General features: G+C 28.9%; 4 protein-coding genes across 25 annotated transcripts in view; 2 read left to right on the top strand and 2 right to left on the bottom strand.

The window, feature by feature from the left end:
• The window catches only part of LOC130902787 (enolase-phosphatase E1), an 89,872-nt gene extending 87,415 nt beyond the window's left edge, over positions 1-2,457 (bottom strand). For 9 of the 21 annotated variants that reach the window (XM_057815095.1, XM_057815097.1, XM_057815100.1 and 6 more), the window contains exon 1: positions 2,024-2,416. The gene's annotated coding sequence lies outside the window, so the exon portion shown is untranslated. Of the gene's footprint in view, positions 1-2,023 lie in introns of all 21 variants that reach the window. The other 12 variants (XM_057815090.1, XM_057815092.1, XM_057815093.1 and 9 more) reach the window with 5 other exon arrangements.
• A 548-nt stretch (positions 2,458-3,005) lies between these two features.
• LOC130902801 (protein phosphatase inhibitor 2-like) lies at positions 3,006-6,661 on the top strand. The gene is made up of 3 exons (XM_057815130.1): positions 3,006-3,166; positions 3,220-3,381; positions 3,433-6,661. The coding sequence occupies exons 1-3, from the start codon at positions 3,078-3,080 to the stop codon at positions 3,695-3,697; spliced, it is 516 nt and encodes a 171-aa protein (XP_057671113.1). The 5' UTR covers positions 3,006-3,077; the 3' UTR covers positions 3,698-6,661.
• Positions 6,662-7,018: 357 nt separating this feature from the next.
• LOC130902797 (ras-related protein Rab-7a) lies at positions 7,019-15,646 on the top strand. 2 transcript variants are annotated; one of them, XM_057815126.1, is made up of 3 exons: positions 7,019-7,332; positions 9,894-10,158; positions 13,210-15,646. In XM_057815126.1, the coding sequence occupies exons 2-3, from the start codon at positions 9,900-9,902 to the stop codon at positions 13,575-13,577; spliced, it is 627 nt and encodes a 208-aa protein (XP_057671109.1). In that variant the 5' UTR covers positions 7,019-7,332; positions 9,894-9,899; the 3' UTR covers positions 13,578-15,646. The 2 variants fall into 2 exon arrangements, with proteins under 2 accessions (XP_057671109.1, XP_057671108.1); XM_057815125.1 differs by lacking the exon at positions 7,019-7,332 and adding an exon at positions 7,355-7,700.
• Positions 15,647-16,940: 1,294 nt separating this feature from the next.
• On the bottom strand, positions 16,941-18,201 carry LOC130902802 (ubiquitin-fold modifier-conjugating enzyme 1). The gene is made up of 5 exons (XM_057815131.1): positions 18,146-18,201; positions 17,762-17,893; positions 17,574-17,705; positions 17,353-17,520; positions 16,941-17,299 (listed from the first exon to the last, which is right to left on the bottom strand). The coding sequence occupies exons 2-5, from the start codon at positions 17,882-17,884 to the stop codon at positions 17,216-17,218; spliced, it is 507 nt and encodes a 168-aa protein (XP_057671114.1). The 5' UTR covers positions 17,885-17,893; positions 18,146-18,201; the 3' UTR covers positions 16,941-17,215.
• Between the last annotated feature and the right edge of the window lie 116 nt (positions 18,202-18,317).

Here is an 18,317-nt window from a genome sequence, read left to right as displayed (position 1 = left end):
TCTGGAATGGTCTAGAAAGTACTAAAGCTATTATAATCGATTTAGAATGTTCTAGAAATTTCCCGAATGACCCGGAAAGTTCCAAAAGGTTTACGAGTGTAAAAGAATCAAATCGAAGTGATGTACATTTGAACATTCGATAGTATGAGTGAAAACAAATTGGTGAAGCAAAATGGGCAGTTATATACGACTTTCAACACTCCGTAATAAATATTAGATAATATACGATGAATTAAGTAGTTCAACCGTTTTTAGAAAGAATTGTCTGTTTTTTAGTACCGTTTATAAAATAAGAAGAATATTTAGCAATAATTTCAAGATTTCATCGATAATTTGATGTAGAAATAAGCTGTTTCGAGCTTATCAAGCAAGAAGTACGCTTCGAATACTCCCAAACACAAAGCCCCAACAAAAATCTACGAAAACTGTTTGTTTTTCCTTGAAAATACTAAAAAGTTTGTGACTATGAGGTTATAAATGAAAATGGATGACGTTTCCTTGCTTCGACATGAAGTTGCAGTTTTGTCTATGGCGCGAAATTTAAACTTATAAATATGAAAGATTGTGGGCCACCTTATCCATTTTTTTTTCGTTTTAATATTCCAACAGGAAAAGTTTTTGTAGATATGTACATATTTCTGCCATATCTATGATATACAACTATAAAAAATTACCGACCACAAAACTAATATACGGGGAGGTCTTTAATTATTTAACATTTAACAATGGGACGGCAGATTCCTTGTTGTGGTTTACTTTTACCGATCTTATACACAACTGAAAAGAAATCCTACTACATTTTTTTTTGAGTCAAAAACGATAAAAAACAAATTTATGTAAAAAATCACTTAATGACTGATGTTTTTTTGGACATCTATTCAAAGTTAACACATTCTATAAACCTGTTTACACATATCCATCTAGTATAATGTAAACAATCTGAGAAGGGTAGACAGAAATTGAAAATTTCATTGCTCGTCTTCGGAAATTGTTAAATAAATATTTTTCTTTTCGATTCGAAGTATCAGTATCCAACCAACCGTTTAAACGAAAATAACACTACTAGGAAATATCAAACGCCGTCTTTTATATATTACCTTTATATAAATACACGTAGTTATTTTGGAAATATTTGGAATTGGTCCAAATGTTTTAATAAAGCATAAAGAATCAGTGTAGGTGATATAGCAATGTTATCTATTCGAATTTGGGACAAACTGTATATGTATAAATATTTCATATAAAGTTTGTCACGTTTTCTAGAAAAATATGGAAATTCTTCATCAAAAAAAACATTTTTAACTAAATTTATAAACGCTGTATAAACATAACCTCAAATTATGCATATTTTTTCTCTTCGGGCAATAATATACGCATTTTAGTTTTATAAATAAGAAATAATTTATAGATAACATAATAATTTATTTTTTCACGGGTTACCATGTATATTTTAATTCTTTGTATAGTTTTAAGTATGTAGGTATAACTATATAAAAGCATAGATAATATTTTTATTACTTTGTAGTATATAGTAAACAAATTTTTATCTTTTGCATACGTTTGTAAATAAATTATTTACGACAAAAGATATTTGACATATAAACAAACATTTAAATTCTATTATAAACAAACAATATTGACTAATTAAATAACAATTATTCAATTTGCCGAGTTTCAAATACTATAACAAATATTTATCAATAAAAGTAATTAGATTTTTTACCAAAATTTAAATTAAAATGATAAAACCGGTTCCTATTACCGAATCAAAATTTGTACAATACAAAAATCATATCTATTACTACCCCTTTTCTATTTATAAACAGTTAATTTTTTGATGACACCTGTGTAATGATTTGGTTTATAACCCACAATACCGACCATTCCACCCTTGACTTAAGAAACAAAAGAACATTGAACCGAAACCGACGAGACTTCAAGGTTCTTTAGAATCTCGTCTACCAATACAAGGATAGCTTGCAAAATTATGATATTCCAAGAATTAATTATAAATTTCACTCACCCTGTGTTGTGTATTCTTGTTTTCCACAAAATAACACTTTCACCAACAACAACTACACCCCTCCTCACTAAAGATGAGACTGAAAATTTTCTTCTACAGAAATTTGATACTGAAATGAACTATTAATAAATGCGCGCATGCGGACTACAAATCGTGCATACTATTCTTTTTGTAAATTCCTCTCTCCGTGTTTGTCCGATACGCGGTATTGATGAAACGGTTTTTGCTAGAGAACTATAACACATTTCATTTTATTTATTTGTTTTAATTTTGAATTTAATTTATTAAAATTATGACATTTCACAACTTATAAAAGGTTACTTCACACGAAGGATTTTTTATATTTTAATAAGAGTTCTACAACAACTGAAGGTTTTAAACGACTACAACTGATAAACGCTGAAATATTTCATGTAAATGACACATTACTTTTTAATTCATTCAAAGTCATGCACAATTATTTATATTCCATTCTTTAATATAAAGCACCGTTTACACGTTATACTACAAACCGTAAGGTTTGATTCTTTAATACAATGAATGGTATGCAAAAAGCTGTCGCTCATATTGGTGGTAAAAATCTTCACTCCCATCTTCGCAACCACTCCCATTTTATTTTTTTAAATACAGCAGAAGAAACTATACAATAGCGCCTATAACACGGCGGTATTTATAATGGTATGCGTATAACAGAATTTATTATTGTATGTTTTGGAAGTACATGTAATCATTGTTTACTCCCATATTTCCCAATTAAATGTTTTATTTTCTATATTAATATGGAAAATAACAATCATTTTATTCCATAATGTACATATCAGCTAATATAATTTGAGAAATAAGTTTTTTGGTTACATTTTAATTAAAAGCAATTACTGTAATTATATACGTCGTATGAAGTAATAATTTTCAGTATGTGGGTTACGTTTTGCGTGTAGTATACATACATACCGGCTTAATGTGACAAATGACATTGACAACCGCATTTGACGTTTTTCATTTAAATTTGATGGATGACACTGTGCCCTGACACCCTTTTAATTTTTTTTGTGCGATGGCAGAAAACCTGAAAAGACGGCCCAAGAAAAGTATTTTAAAAAATTCTAGTAGTTTTGACAAACAAGAACAACAACAAAATGCAAAGTTAGTATTACCTATCGCGATTTTGTAACCTATTTCAAAGATGTTTATTTCAGAAAACAGAAAGAAACGAAATGGGATGAAATGAATATAATAGCGACTCTTCATCCTGCCGATAAAGATTATGGTCATATGAAAATACAAGAACCTAAAACGCCGTATAATTATATGGAAGAAGATACTATTGAAGAACTAGATGCGAGTGAATTAGCAGAAAGGTACGTAAAAATTTTATTATTTTAGTTATATATTTCGTATCATATTTTAAGGATAAGAATAGCAAGACAACAAACTCCTAAGGTATTACAACCTGACGAATCCGACGACGATTCGGAAGAGGAATTGACGGAAGAACAAAAAAAGAAAAAGAAGGAATTCGAATTAAAAAGGAAAAAACATTATAACGAATTTCACGCGTTACAATTGGCGAAAAAACTTTTAGAAGAAGACGAAGATGATGACGACGATCCACAGGAACAAGGTACCAGCAGTAAAGCAGCTACTGGATCTAATCCAGCTAGTAAGAAAAAGTAATACTGTATATTAATTGGATTTTAGTAATAAGTATCCCATGTGTTGTGATCATCAAACTGATATAAAAAAAAATAGTTAAATCTGTGAAAAGGAATCTGTAGACCATTGTTTTACTAATAAGTTCTCCAAACTAAGTTTAAAACAGCTAAATGTTTCTGTAAAGGTGTGAAAATAAAAAAAAATTCTATTCTCTAGCTGGTGATACTACAAATCAAAGCTCACGTTTCAATTGATAAAAAATTATAATTAATGGTATGATAAAGTAAATTAATGGTCTATAAATCTACTTAAAACTAAACGTATATATATACATTATTTATTTAAACAATAAAAGTAGCTCGTAGGGATTGCCTTATGTGTATTTTAGACCTTCATCATGAATTATCCGGAACTTCCAGTCCAATATATTTTTTTCTAGTAAAACATTCTGCAAATTCATATCCAAGAGTCCAATTTATTATGCTCTTAGGTAACTTTTAGTCTCGATTTTTAATGATCTGACTGAATTTAAACTAAAATTTATTAACTTAACTGATTTAAACTAAATTTTTCCACCTAAAACAATTCCAGAGGGATAACTTTCTTGGTGGAAAGCTTCCTTAACTATTAAAATATAGATTGGGCTGTAAGGAATTGAAATTACTAGATGTAAAAACAGCTTAAATAGGGACATAGGGCCCATTAGTAGTTAAGGAGGATTCTTGCCAATAAGGTTTTCGCTGGAATTAATTTTGGTGGAAAAATTTAGTATAAGTCAAGTTAATAAATTTTAGTTTATCTTCAGTCTCTGAGGATGATAACTTGATTAGAGAAACTCGCGTCAGACAGCGTAATTGTAGTGTAGTGGTAGTGTAAACAGTGTGCTCAGCTGAATCTCTATTAAAAATTGGAAAATGTTGACTCGATAGGTTTTCTCCACAGTGTATAGAGTCAAAAAATTGGTTATTGTTTGTACAATTTGTAATAAATCTTATAAATTGTCTACAAATTAAGGATTTTTGAAATAATTCGATGTGGGGATATAAAAACAATCAATATAATACCAAACAACAACATGTACTGGATTCATATTCTTAAATAACACAAAAATCAATTTTTTTAGTTTGTTGTTAAAAAAATTGATCTCAGCAGGTTGTTACCTCGATTATAAAGCTAACACGTTGACTCTCAAGACGATTTGTAGGATTTTTATGAAATGGAATTATATAATTAAAAATTCTAATTTAAATAAATAGTTGACAACAGAAAACACTAAATCCTATTTTTTTTTTTTTTTTAATTTAGTTGACAACAAAAATTTTGTATTTGACGGTCTACGTGTTGAATAAAATTTTGGTTTTGGGGCTAACTTAGTATAAATATATACTAGAAATATGTTGGGCTGTGGAAATAATTTACAGAACTTTATTTTTGATGACAAGTATTATTTATTATAAAGATTATTGTGTATATTTTGATAATAATAATAAATATCAAAGGATATATTATCTAAATCAGATTTATTCTAATATACAACAGAGGTCTATTAAAAATTAATGTTTTCCAAGTGTATGTACTGGTAATAGTTATAAAAATCACAATTTTTTCAAATAAGTTTACACACCGATAAAATCGTGTATCTGCGTTTTTTCATTAAAAACTCATATTTTTTATAGATATTTACAATTATCACATGTTATACTGTTTTCTACATTTATTTTTGATAGTTGTAGGCTAATCCTCCGTTTAGATCTATAGACCGGTTCCTTTTTGTCCTCTTCTTGTTTGTAATTTTTGTTTTTGACATTTCCATCATTATACAGAGATTCTTATGTATTTTAAAGACTTCCTAACCTTTTGCGGGGGCAGAACAATCTACATTTGGTAGATTTCTCATGATTTACTTAGCCTAGGGCTTAATCTTCTATTTCCTTCATTTATCTTGTTATATTTTGCTCTACCAATCTTCATTGGTTCCTTTTATGTATTAGTCTACAGTTACACCAACACTCACAATTACACTATCTGGTCCTTCGAGCCTTCCATAAGTCATTGGTTAATATCTGGCTTGAAGGACCAGATTTTGTAGTGGTATTTATTTTTGTAGGGGCAGTAAGCAGGGTGTGTAAATAAAGATAATTGGTAAAGAAAGTGTGAATTGTAAACTTCTGTATGTATATATATTGAGACGTAAATATGGTGTTCATAAAATAGTACGTGCAGCATGAGGTTATGTATTTTTTTATATAAGTTGCTCATGGACGACGATGTGCTTCCATTCAGAAAATATCTGTGCCATGCTAAATTAAACGGGAATTTTTTGACACTGGCGATCCTACTGACATTATTTTACAGTACATTGGCTGTGTTGAAAATAATATAGTATCTAGGCATTTTTTCGTAAAATCTAAATGTATTTATATAAAATTAATTTCATGCGAGAAACGGAAGAAGCAGAAAGAATTATATAACGAGGAAACCGCACTTTTTCAAAATACAGGGTTGTCAAATCATACGATTTTATGACAATAATTATCCTGCAGATAGATTCCACGTATTTCCTTCATTTTATCATCCACAATCATTTTTTTACGATAACCCTGTATATACACTTTGTCAATTGTTCAAATCTTTGAATAATTGTGGTTATTTTTTGTCATATATTTTTCTAAATACTGAAAAAATAATTATCAGACTTTGATCGTAATTAAAGTTTTCTCAATTTATTTTTTGACTAATATATATTAATTATTAGTCCACTTTATTATTACCTGTTTGTTTTTTTGTAATGACACAATATACATTGACTAAAAATACTATAAAAATATAATTCAGATAATTTTACTGCAAGATATTGTTTTTTTTTTTGGAAAAAAGCGGTTTTCATCAATGGCACTGCTGCAAAAAAATAAATAAAAACACATAGTTGCTTTTTGTTCGTTAAATATTAGTAACAAAATGCTTGAGTAAAATAATGAGTACTGACTTTTTGTTTTATTTGACTTACCAGTTAAAGTGAGGTTAGATAATAGTTTCGTTCGCGAGTTTGATTCCGAGAGTAACGTTCGTAAACATACTCTCCAAATTGTCGTTCTGAATTTATAGTAACTGTTCAGTATTTGCGAATAACATAAATTCCGTTGATTTTATTAATAAAGAATCAGTTATAACAATTTTAGGGGTTTTATTAGGCTAAAAATCTGAATCTGGTTATCTAATGATTCGAAATCGATTCTTAATTTGCTTTGTTCGCAGGTCTGATTCCGAGTCATTTTGGAGACCGTTCGTATGCTCTCTGGGACTGGTTTCAAATCCACCCCGCGAACGTAGCAAATTCAGAACCGGATCCGAATACTAACTAATTTGAAATGTTTTGTTCGCGGGTCGGATTCGAAACCAGTTTTGAGAGTGGTCACGGATGAACTTTGAGATCGTTTAAAGTTCTTTGTTTAGTGTGGAAGATTTAATACCTAAATGTAAAAACCATGCAACAGTAGTGAATAGTAATTGGTTACGAACTTAGTTGAAAATCAGTTCTATTTATGATCCGTGAAGAAATACTACAAAAACGATAAAAGAGATATAGTGAAATGAAAAAAGAGTAATAAATAGATCGCAAATTGCCAAAAAAAAAACATTCAACAGAATATAATAAGGTAAGTATGCTAAAGGTCAAGTGGTTTCTATATATACCATTGTCGTGTTTATAACTTTGGTGATATTGTTCAACTACCCTCAATGTTAAATAAATAACTCTTATCAATGATTGTGTTACAATTGACTCAAATATATTGAAAATTAGTTAATATAACTTTAAAAACTACAAAGTTAAATTAATTATCAACAAAATTCGATATATAGGGGATTTCTAGACTTTGAGTTGGTAGAATTGTTCCAATAGCTCTCATAACAAATAAACACGAAAAAAGAAACGCCATTTTCTGATTGTCAAAGGTTGTACGCAGTTAAATTTTTGTGATAAATCAACGAGTGTATCTTTTTAAACCCATAATATCCATTTAGAGTAAGTCATTTATCATTTTATAGTAAAAAATTATTTTTTTAAACATGACAATCATTTAAAATTGTTCATATAGTATATCAGCTGATAAATAGGTGCTTTTTCTTTCGTCATTGTTTGATACATACGGGTGTTTTTATCTGTTTTATAAAACTTGTACGCCCCCATTATCGAATTAATTTTACCAAATTCATTTTTTTATTGAATTTTTTAAAGATATGTACACAAAAGAATTGTTTTTTAGTGATGTCACAATCTTATTAGTGAAATCCCATGAAAACTATTGTGTCACCATGTAAATGTTAACACTCTACTAGTCATCATATATCATTTTTATCATTTATTCTTTTGTTGCAAGCATAGCGTGTATCTAACGACTCAAATAAACGATTTTGAAAACAATCTTACATGTAATTCATTAATATGGAGTCTGTATGTTGTGTACTACTTTGTGTTAATAAATTTATTGGAATATTTATTTGGTCTTGATGCTTTGTTAGTTGATGAAGAGATTATGGGTTTATGAAGAATTTTCAATCTGACTTTCTATTAATTAAATTAAGAGGAAATTTTCATTATTAGATTGTAAATCTCTAGACATCCTATCCCTACATTACTTTTATTACTATTATCATAATAAAACCTATTCTTTTTTCAAAATTATGAAATTTAGACCGACATAATTAAGTTTATACAACAGATTTCATCTTATTATTGAAAACGGATATTTTTTATTTTGAATAACGAACTGATGACCTTGTTGTATCTGCAGAATTTCTGTGGGAATTTCCCTATTTAATTACATTTGTTGTTCAGTAATAGTATATTATATTAAAGATAAACTCAAAACACCCTAGATATGACTTATTAATGGCTGAAGTTTGCAGTGTTTTGAGAAAGTTCATCAAAATATTATTTTCTTTTTAATGTACACTACTGGTTAAATATTTTACTCTCACTACTGTTTAATACGACCCGCGCACAAACATTCTTAGATTCAAAAATCTCAAACTTTGACTTATTACTTCATAAAAGAGGTTTCCTCGCTGCAACCCTTCCAAAAAGGCCAATTTCTCTTAATATCCTTTTCACTTGTAGAAGTACTCAAAGGTAAATCGCTACATTCATTAACCTGTTTATCTTCAGCAGTTGTGGTTTTTCGAGGCCGTTCTAAACGTTTTCTATCGCCAAAGCTCCTGGTGGATGCATATTTTTTCACGATTTTCAACCAATAGTTCCTTGATATTACCCATTTCGAAATTTACAAGTCTGAATTTTTGGAATTGTTCATCTTTTTATTACATAATCATTTTTTCTTTGTGTATGTGGATTATATACCAGATGATACCAGTGGCGTGCGCCAATTCGTGATTTTATTACCCGCCATAAAATTTTGACTTCTGTTACAATGTGCCAACTCGGGACGTACCATCCACATAAAATGTTCTAGAGTTTTTTAAACAATTGAAATTTATTTCAGATCGAAATGTAATTATGTAAGTTCTGTATTATTTATAAAATTGTGAATTTAGGTTAGCTCACCTAACCTAACCTGAAGGATTTAGAAATTCTAGGTTTGAATTTTTAGATTAGGTACGTAATACTCTTAATGAATATGTCACTAGATGTATTGTTACCTTTTCGTTTACCTGAAATATCCCTGTCTCGAGTTGGCGCATCCTTGTCTCAAAGGATTGTAGGTGCCTGGTGTTAAGGCAACATGACTTGGTGTGAAAAATGGTATGTAGTTCTTTTTTAAACAAAACTAACCTTTTTCTGTGATTTTAAAAATTAAAGTATATCAAAAACAGTGTTATAATTACCATAGAAAAAGAAAAAATTCGTTTCACAAAAGTAATAAGATCAATCTGCTGGTATACCTGACTTTAATTGGTTGTTAAAAACCAAAATGTACTAAAATTCCAACTTGCTTGGAATAAAATGGTACTAAACTGATGATCATTACATGGTTTTTGAATAAGAATATTTTACATTGTGTTGTATTACTTCATGTTAAAAGTCATTTATAGCAATCAGACATGTTTCAGATTCAGTCGCCTATTGACTAAAAAACTTCCACTAAGTTTTTTTTCAGTTCAGTTTTCCATTTCGTCCATTAATTTGAACTTCCTATCGTGCTTCTTAGTTTGCAACTGATACAATAACCCTATTTGTCTATCAGATATTTTATCTTAGGTAACCATGGCTAGTCGAAAGAAGACTTTACTAAAAGTCATCATCCTGGGAGACTCCAGTGTGGGTAAAACATCTCTAATGAATCAATATGTAAACAGAAAATTTTCGAATCAATATAAGGCGACTATTGGTGCAGATTTCCTAACAAAAGAACTTACTGTAGATGATAGAACTGTTACGATGCAGATATGGGATACAGCAGGTCAAGAGAGGTTTCAATCGTTAGGTGTAGCTTTTTACAGGGGAGCCGATTGTTGTGTCTTAGGTAAGTTGATAATCTTTCCAAATATCCCATTTCTTCTCGAATTTTAATAAAAATGAATAAATAATTATATTTTAATTTTTTGTTTTTTCAATTTCTTTTAGTTGTCTTTGAACTAAGATAAGGAAATGTATATTAAATGGTTGTAATTGTTAATAAAAACCAACATTATATCATTATGTCAATTAAAAAATAACAGTGGTTCTATGTTATTGTAAATTATTTAAATCTTGTGTAATTTACTGACCATTTTTCATTGATGTTTTAATTTTTATTTCTCAACAGTGGAGCAGATAGAAAATAATGATGAGAACATGTAAATTAATCATGAGATTTGTTGACTTATCAATGCATGATTCATTCAATATATGGATATAAATAGCGCAAAGGATTTCTATGATTACATTTCGTAATATACACAAAGGAACATTAAATTAAAACAATTTTATAATCATAAAAACAAAAAAGTTCCTATAGTTACAATGCTTTTAGTTGATATTTTTTTCTTATTCATTTTGACAAAAAAATAACTTTTCTATTCTGAAATAAAACTTAGTATTTTCTATAATAATTTATTATTTTGTAACGATTCTTGCCATCTTATTACATGTTAAGGCTTGTTGGTGTTGATTAAGAAATGACTCACCTTTTCTTTTTCCACAACTGTATTCATTCTTACCTATCCTGTGTCTTTTGTTTTGTATCCTGACATCCTTATTTCTTGTATCTATTTCCTCGGTCTTTGTTTCTTGTTTTAGTGAGTTTGTTCTCTTATATCTTCAGTATAAAGTGTTCTTCTTCAATTATCGTGACGTAACCAAACCATTTCAGTTGCTTTACCCAATTTTGTTTAGAATTGATTTTAAAGTGAAATTTTCTCTTATAATTTTATCGTATCTTGTTTTATTCCCTAATTTTTTTTTCAAAATTTCATTTCTGTACACTGTATTGCCCTTTTCTGTTTCTGATCCAAATGCATAGATGAGTATGGCTACTTATTTTCTATATTTCTTTTTGTATTTCCTTTTTGGCTAGAAACTGTGTTTATTATTCTTCCAGTTGTTTCAGTTCTCTCCTTTATCTCATTACAGTCTTCCATCTTGTGTTAATGTCAAACTAAGGTATTTAAAACTTTTAACCTGCTCATGATCTACATTTGCTCTACTCCTTTTGTTGTTTCAATCATATTTGGTGCCTCTTGACTAATCCTGACATAACTTTTTGTCTGCTTATGTAAATCTCAGTTTATCAAATTGTCTTCTATTCCTCTGGTTTTACGTATTTTCTAACATTCATTTAAATAAGAACGTTTTAGTTGTGGGATTGTGGCAATAAAAACCATAATGTACTTTTTTTTAATATATATTTCGAGCTTTTAAATATTTTATTGTCACGTTACAACTAAAAGATTCAAAAATTAGTTGGCAAATACTTTTTTCCAATGTATTATTTAAATAATATAAACTAAAAATAGGGATAATGAATTAATAAAAAAATTAACCAATTTCGTTTAAAAAATAAAATAGTTTTGAAAATTCCCGCCGAAACGTTCCAAACTGTCATTTGTCTATTATGTGTGTATTTTGTACTTATTTTTACTAAATACTACAATTAAGTTTAATAAAAATAGATCAGAAAAACTGTTTTTATACGTTTTAACATGTTCTGAATAGGAAGAAAGTGATAAACATTCGTTGAAAGACATTCAACATCATTAATTATAAATGATAAGAAACCAATATCTAGTTTTTTCGAATATTTTTGTTATAAAGCAAAAATGAAGAGAGAAATAGTCCTTAGTAGTTGATTCTACATAACTAACTCTTCATAAATCAGTTTATTCTACAAAATTATTAATATTCTCCTGGAGATTAGGAATACATAAAAATATTGTTCTAAAACTTTTACATAACCAAACTTTTCTCATTTTGTTACTTTAGATGCTAAAAGGTTCTAAATATGATGAAATAAGGATTAAAAAGCCACTATTTGCTACTAAAATCGATCTCGAGTGATTATTTTCACGTTAAAGCTGCTTAGAATCAATATTTTCATTAAATCTGTCATTACTTTGATTAAAGAAGCTAATTCAATTCCAGAAAAAGAAACATTATGTATCTGATTATGATTACTAGAAATGAAAAAACTGCATTAAAAGTTTTGCTAAAATTTCTGAAGCCATGCTATTTATAAACTTTTGATAAAATGTCATTAAAAAATGAGCGAAGAATATTCCAACTTGATCTATAGAGATATTGATGGAGAAATTACTTTATATAAAAAAAGGAATATTTTAACCAAAGAAAAAGCCAACATGTATGAAAATATAATGGATTCGTGAAGCGTTACAAAATAAATATAATAAAGTTTGCAACACACCTATTACCACAGATATAATGAATTTAGTCTGTACTGCACTCAAATCCTATAGAATATATTTGGAAGAACAAAAAAGGATTCAGGAATCCAAATTTAAAAGGCAAAAAGGGGAGAAAGAAAAAAGAAGACAAGAACATGAGCTAAAACAAAAAAAATTGGAAAAACGAAAGAATATTGCATAAGCATATTGATGAATATGATACCGAAGACGGGCTTAGATGCTATTAAATTAAATAATTTTGAGAGTTTGTAACGCTAAGAATCCTGTAAAATGATTCAGATGCCATTTTAATTTTGTAATACAGCATTTTAATGTTGAATCATAGGTTCTTATAAATATTTTTACGTTTAGGTACACAAAAATCCTTGTTACCATCAAAGAATTAATCTTTGTTAAGTTACAAGGTCTTAATTTTAATTTAAGATGAATAATTAAGTTCTTAAAATGATTTTAGGTGCTGTTTCTCTTTATGAATGTGTAAAATGACTCGTTATTGCTATTATTAAAATTATAATCATTATAAGGAAGTTATGGGTTGACTACGGTATCTCTAGAAGCCAAAGGTTACGAAAACTTGAGATAAATAATAATATAATCAAAAAATATTAAAGAAAAAATATAAATAGTTGGCCAAAATTCTATTGAAACTAAAAAATATTTTTTTTAAATTTCAGTTTTTGACGTAACAGCCCCTAATACATTCAAATCTTTGGATAGTTGGAGGGATGAATTCCTCATCCAAGCTTCCCCTAGAGAACCAGAAAATTTCCCTTTCGTTCTCTTAGGAAACAAAGTCGATTTGGAACCGAGGGCGATTTCGCCTAAAAGGGCGCAACAATGGTGCCAATCCAAAAACAACATCCCTTTTTTCGAAACATCAGCCAAAGAAGGCTTAAACGTAGAACAAGCATTCATGGCCATTGCCAAAAACGCTCTCGCCCAACAAAATTCCACCGTCGATTTATATAACGAATTTCCGGATCAGATCAAACTTACCAACACGCAGAAAACCAATAGTAACGGTGATAGTTGCGCTTGTTAAGTTAATTTATTATTAATATAATTTTTTTTATTATTATTTTCCATCGCAACTGTCAGGAAAAGGATGTTTAGTATTGGTTAATAAACTGTTCGATTATGCCAAGTTTTTTACTTACAAGTAACCATTTTTTTTGTTAGTAAAGTATTAATAGCAGCTATTAACCTTTATTAAACTAAAACTCGTGTAATTTCTACAAATATTGAAAAAAAAAACAAAACGAATGTTATATTTGTGATAAATATAAATGGCATTAGCGGTATTAAATTGTAAATACGGAGCTAGTGATGGTAGGAACTTGGGTGTTATAATATTTACGGTTTATTAACTGTTAGTTTCTTTCTTTTTTTTTTCTTGTGACTAATTGATCAATTCATAGTTGTCTGTTTTTGGGGAGTGTATATTTAAACGATTGGCAGTACTGATATTTTATTTTTCACATCCATCTCTAAAGTTTTCTTCTTACTACCAATACAATATGGTTCTGTTTTTGTGTGTAGTTGGTGTACCGACTCACTGTCCGACGCTTAGTTTTGGCATTTATTGCGAATTAATTGAATATTTGATTTTTCGGTTGTCTCAATGTCCAATTCATACATATAATAAAATTTTTGTATTTCCAACATATTCAAGTCTATTTTAATAGTGTGAAAGTCTTACTTTTATTTTCTTTTGTTCTTTCATCTATAGGTGTGTCTGATGATGGATATTCTGTTGGTTTTATCCAAAAATCTTTCGTTTCCATATTACCAAAGGTCCGTTACCAGCGATGTCTTTAAATTTGATTTTATTCTTGGGAAATTGTCCAAAAATTTGGACTGTTCCTTTAATTCCATGTTTTTCTCAATTTTTCATCTTCTATAGACTTTTTTGGCCCAAAATTGGTCATTTTCATATTTTTAAAGGTTTTTTTCATTTAGGATCTTTGAGTTTTATTTTATTTATTGGAAATTGTTCGAAAATTTTAACTGTTCCTCTAATACCAGGTTTGTCTCAACATACCATCTTCTATAGACTTTTTTGTGTTCTTCTCAGTGTCCAACTCTCATTTATTCATTAGAAATTGTCTAAAATTTCCTCTTGTTCCTTGAGTTAATCTGATTGGAATCTGCTTTTTTTCAGTTTCCAACTTTCACTTTATTACAAATTTTCCAACATTTTTGGAAGTTTGTGCAAAATTTTACTTGTTTTAAACCGATATCGTTCTTTCCATTAATGAAAGTGTCCATTAATCTTAATGCCCTTAGTATTGTCTATTAATATTAATATATTATAATAATAATATTAGGGCTCTTTTACCATTTCAATGAAGATGTTAGTTGGTATATAATTTGTAGTAAATCATATCGATACTTTTTTACTTTTCCAAATAATAAAATTTATCAGAAGCATTTTTAATGTTTGTCATCTCAAAAATCTGTCATCAAGTATCATTTGTAAAGAGTTTTAACTATAAACAACTTTATTTTATCAACTTGGGACTAATCGACGGTTTTTTTATTATCAAAAATGTTTTTTTTGCCAAATTAACATCACTAAAAATTGAAATTTGGTTTTTCCTAGGGACTGTGTGCCAATTTATTTTCTATATCGATCGATTAAAAGTATACTCCCCTGTTGCACTGAAAATTTTTGCTTTCTCCAGGCTTCGGATGTGATACTTCTAAATAGTAGTGTATAGTATTGAAAAAAAAATTGTTTCGCCTTCTTTTTTTTTATTTACTGCAATATTTTTAAATGTATATAAAATGTTATTTATATTATAGTTGCGTTTAAATAATATTAACAACATTGCAAGAGAGTTTTGAAAATACAGAAAACTGTTGATAATTATGCATTTTCTGTATTTTCCGAAGTGCCTCGGTATCTAATATAAACCAGTTTACAAGTTGAGTTCGTAATATTCATATCAAAAATGTTTTTCGGTAGATTAGAAAAAATTGCAGTACGAATTTTATGCAACATTTCGAGTTGTTGCGTAGAGCTTGTGTGGAGTTGATTTTATTATGAAATATTATAAATTTGTATATTACAGGTAATTGATATAATAAATACAATAATTTTAGGTTAAATTTTTTGTTTTTCTTCCATTACAAATCCGGCTTCTATACTTGATTCCCAAAATTCTAAACTGTCCACTTTGACAACGTTGTGCTATCAATTTATTGGTTACATGATGTTCTAAATATATCTCGAATGCTCTAGACGCCACTCATCACGAAATACCTAGAAAATGCTCGGACGCAGGATCGGACTAGCTTTTATGAAACGCACTACATATTCTGGTTAATTGGTATTTTTTTGTAATCGATTTGACGTTCCATATCAATTTCGAATGTTCTAGATGCTCATCTCCAGGTCAAATATTTATATAAAATCTAGAGAAGGTCACTCGACAATCAGAAAGAGCAAGACAGAATCGGCACTTATCGAATACATCACATTACAGTTAGGTGTTGGTTTTATGTAATCAATATGACGTCCCAGATGTGTTTAGAATATTCTAGATGCTTCCAGAAGAACCATTGGCGCCGTATATCGAATTTTTTAGAAAATATCACTTGGTAGTCAAAGAGGTTATGATTAGCTTTAAACCTTCCAATTTGCTCTAATAGAGTGATTACTCCATTCCATAGTAGGTAAAAAATATATACGAGGTGTAGTAAAAAAATAGTGGTCATTTATTTAATTACTTAAAAGTTGAATTAATTGTCCCCATATCACTGCTCTTGGCTTACAATTGATATATGGAAGGCTTTGGAGCGGATTTCATCTGCCCTGTCGTGACTCGTAGTTATTTAGTGCGAAATCTAGTTATATTGGTTATATTGACAGAGTATTAGCATGAAAAACTGGAGAATCAAATGTGAATTGTGGTACAACACATTACCATGATGAAAATTGAAGCCTTCGACTGATTTTTCAGCTCTCTTCCTTCAGACATTGTTTTGAAAACGTTCTAGTACCCAATATGCCTATTAAGCTAATGTTTTTGTGTGGTTTTCCATCTTTTTTTGAAATCCAACAACGTTTCAAACACATTTTTATGTCTTGTACTACTTTTAAGCAGTCTTTAAGATTTTGACATTGTATGAGATTCTTTGGCACTTTTTGTGACTTTATATTCAAGATCCCATTTTTAGCAAAAGACTTCAAAGAAAATCTTACTAAAACAGTTATAGTAGCAGCTAAAACAATCACCTCCAGCCTCAACACTTGTGAATATGAAGAATACTACTTGAAATAGATGCAGAGTAAGTAATCGGATATAAAAATCAATTTAAGGTATTTTTAGTAGACACCTCGTATATTTAACAATTAGGATAAATGTAGCAGTTCTATTTGTATTAGTATAAAATAAAAAGGTTTATTGGCAAAAAATATATTTTTATAAACATATATAATAGAAAAACTTATATCTCATATATTTTCATTAAATATTATTAGAAATGGTATTCAAGTATAAAATTTGGAACCTGTATTTAATTAATTACAAAATTAAAAGAATTGTATAATATTTTATACATCTGTAGAAATGCTGCAAATAATTTACTTATAAGTATTGAAATACCTTTTTTTCTATACCATTCCAAGCAAAATGGAGTAAATTTTACATAATTGTTATTAACGATTAATTAGTGTTATGATTGCCCAGTTTTTTCTTTATAAGATATCACTCCTTTAGCTATTAAATCTGGAATTTCCACTGCTAACCACGGTCCAAGCTGAAACACAAAAAATCTGTTAATAAACTAACAAAATATAATAAAAACCTTACCCCAAGAGCCATTGCATGCCCTATTCCAAACTTAGGAACGTTTCTAGCCCATAGCGGTTTGAAATGATCGCTCAAACAAATTTTTCCTCCTCTGTACATTTTTGCCGTTTTCCCATCGAGTTCAGGTAAAGCGATTTCGGGAGCAGTTGTGGGATAAGTGATAGGAATCTAAAAAATATAAATGTTGATCAATAAATTAAAAATGATATTATTTATCTCACGTCAAATTCCACATCAAACTCGTATTTTAGTAAGTCGTGAATGTACCAACATTTACCAAACCACTTAGTGCCTTCTTTATTGGACTCGAGCCTAAACCAATCATTATCTGATCCTTTATTATTTTGGACATACTGAAAACCATATGTTAGTTAAATGTACTAATTAACGTATTTAAACATTGATTTACCTTGATTAAAGATTGGTATTCTTCTTTTAATCGTTGTACCCAAAGTTCTTTATCTCTAGGTCCTGCTTTAGTCTTCAATAGTGGGATATTACTTAAAGTTTTTCTTGTACTTTCGTCCACCATATTATTTACCTATATATTTTCAATTTAAATCTAACCTAATTTTTAAGCTTTAAAGATCATAGAATTTAGATCTTCATCGTCTAAGAGTCTACTTATTTTACAGGAAAATCCTCAGACGGAAAACCGAAAAACTATTTGCAATAAATTAATTTAAATGTAAATGATGCTTGATGACCGATTGAACAATATTTATATAGAGTATTTTTTCATAAAAATAGTTCAAATACAAACAAGATGAAAAAATAAAAAAGAGTTTCTTACAGATATCACGCTTTCTGTACACTTAGTCACGTCTTGCAGTTTAGTAGGTAACAAAGAATTGATAAAAAGAACTAAATTTCGTGGAATCAATCTAATATGGATGAAATTTATTCATTTCTAATGATACAATATCCTCTTAATATTATTCGGTTACAAATAAACCGAAATTAAT

This window comes from Diorhabda carinulata, chromosome X, assembly GCF_026250575.1.
Source record: "Diorhabda carinulata isolate Delta chromosome X, icDioCari1.1, whole genome shotgun sequence".
Taxonomy (NCBI): Eukaryota; Metazoa; Arthropoda; class Insecta; order Coleoptera; family Chrysomelidae; genus Diorhabda; species Diorhabda carinulata.
Note: the sequence above shows the minus strand (reverse complement) of the source record. Positions and strands in the feature narration are given on the sequence as shown.

What these genes read in the sequence shown, in the direction of transcription:
- LOC130902801 (XM_057815130.1), top strand. Translation starts at nt 3,078, where the DNA reads ATGGCAGAAAACCTGAAAAGACGGCCCAAGAAAAGTATTTTAAAAAAT. An exon ending in GAACAACAACAAAATGCAAA is followed by an intron (nt 3,167 to 3,219) that starts GTTAGTATTACC and finishes TGTTTATTTCAG; the next exon opens with AAAACAGAAAGAAACGAAAT. An exon ending in GCGAGTGAATTAGCAGAAAG is followed by an intron (nt 3,382 to 3,432) that starts GTACGTAAAAAT and finishes TCATATTTTAAG; the next exon opens with GATAAGAATAGCAAGACAAC.
- LOC130902802 (XM_057815131.1), bottom strand. Translation starts at nt 17,884, where the DNA reads ATGGTGGACGAAAGTACAAGAAAAACTTTAAGTAATATCCCACTATTG. An exon ending in AATACCAATCTTTAATCAAG is followed by an intron (nt 17,706 to 17,761) that starts GTAAATCAATGT and finishes TATGGTTTTCAG; the next exon opens with TATGTCCAAAATAATAAAGG. An exon ending in GGCATGCAATGGCTCTTGGG is followed by an intron (nt 17,300 to 17,352) that starts GTAAGGTTTTTA and finishes TTTGTGTTTCAG; the next exon opens with CTTGGACCGTGGTTAGCAGT.
- LOC130902797 (XM_057815126.1), top strand. Translation starts at nt 9,900, where the DNA reads ATGGCTAGTCGAAAGAAGACTTTACTAAAAGTCATCATCCTGGGAGAC. An exon ending in AGCCGATTGTTGTGTCTTAG is followed by an intron (nt 10,159 to 13,209) that starts GTAAGTTGATAA and finishes TTTAAATTTCAG; the next exon opens with TTTTTGACGTAACAGCCCCT.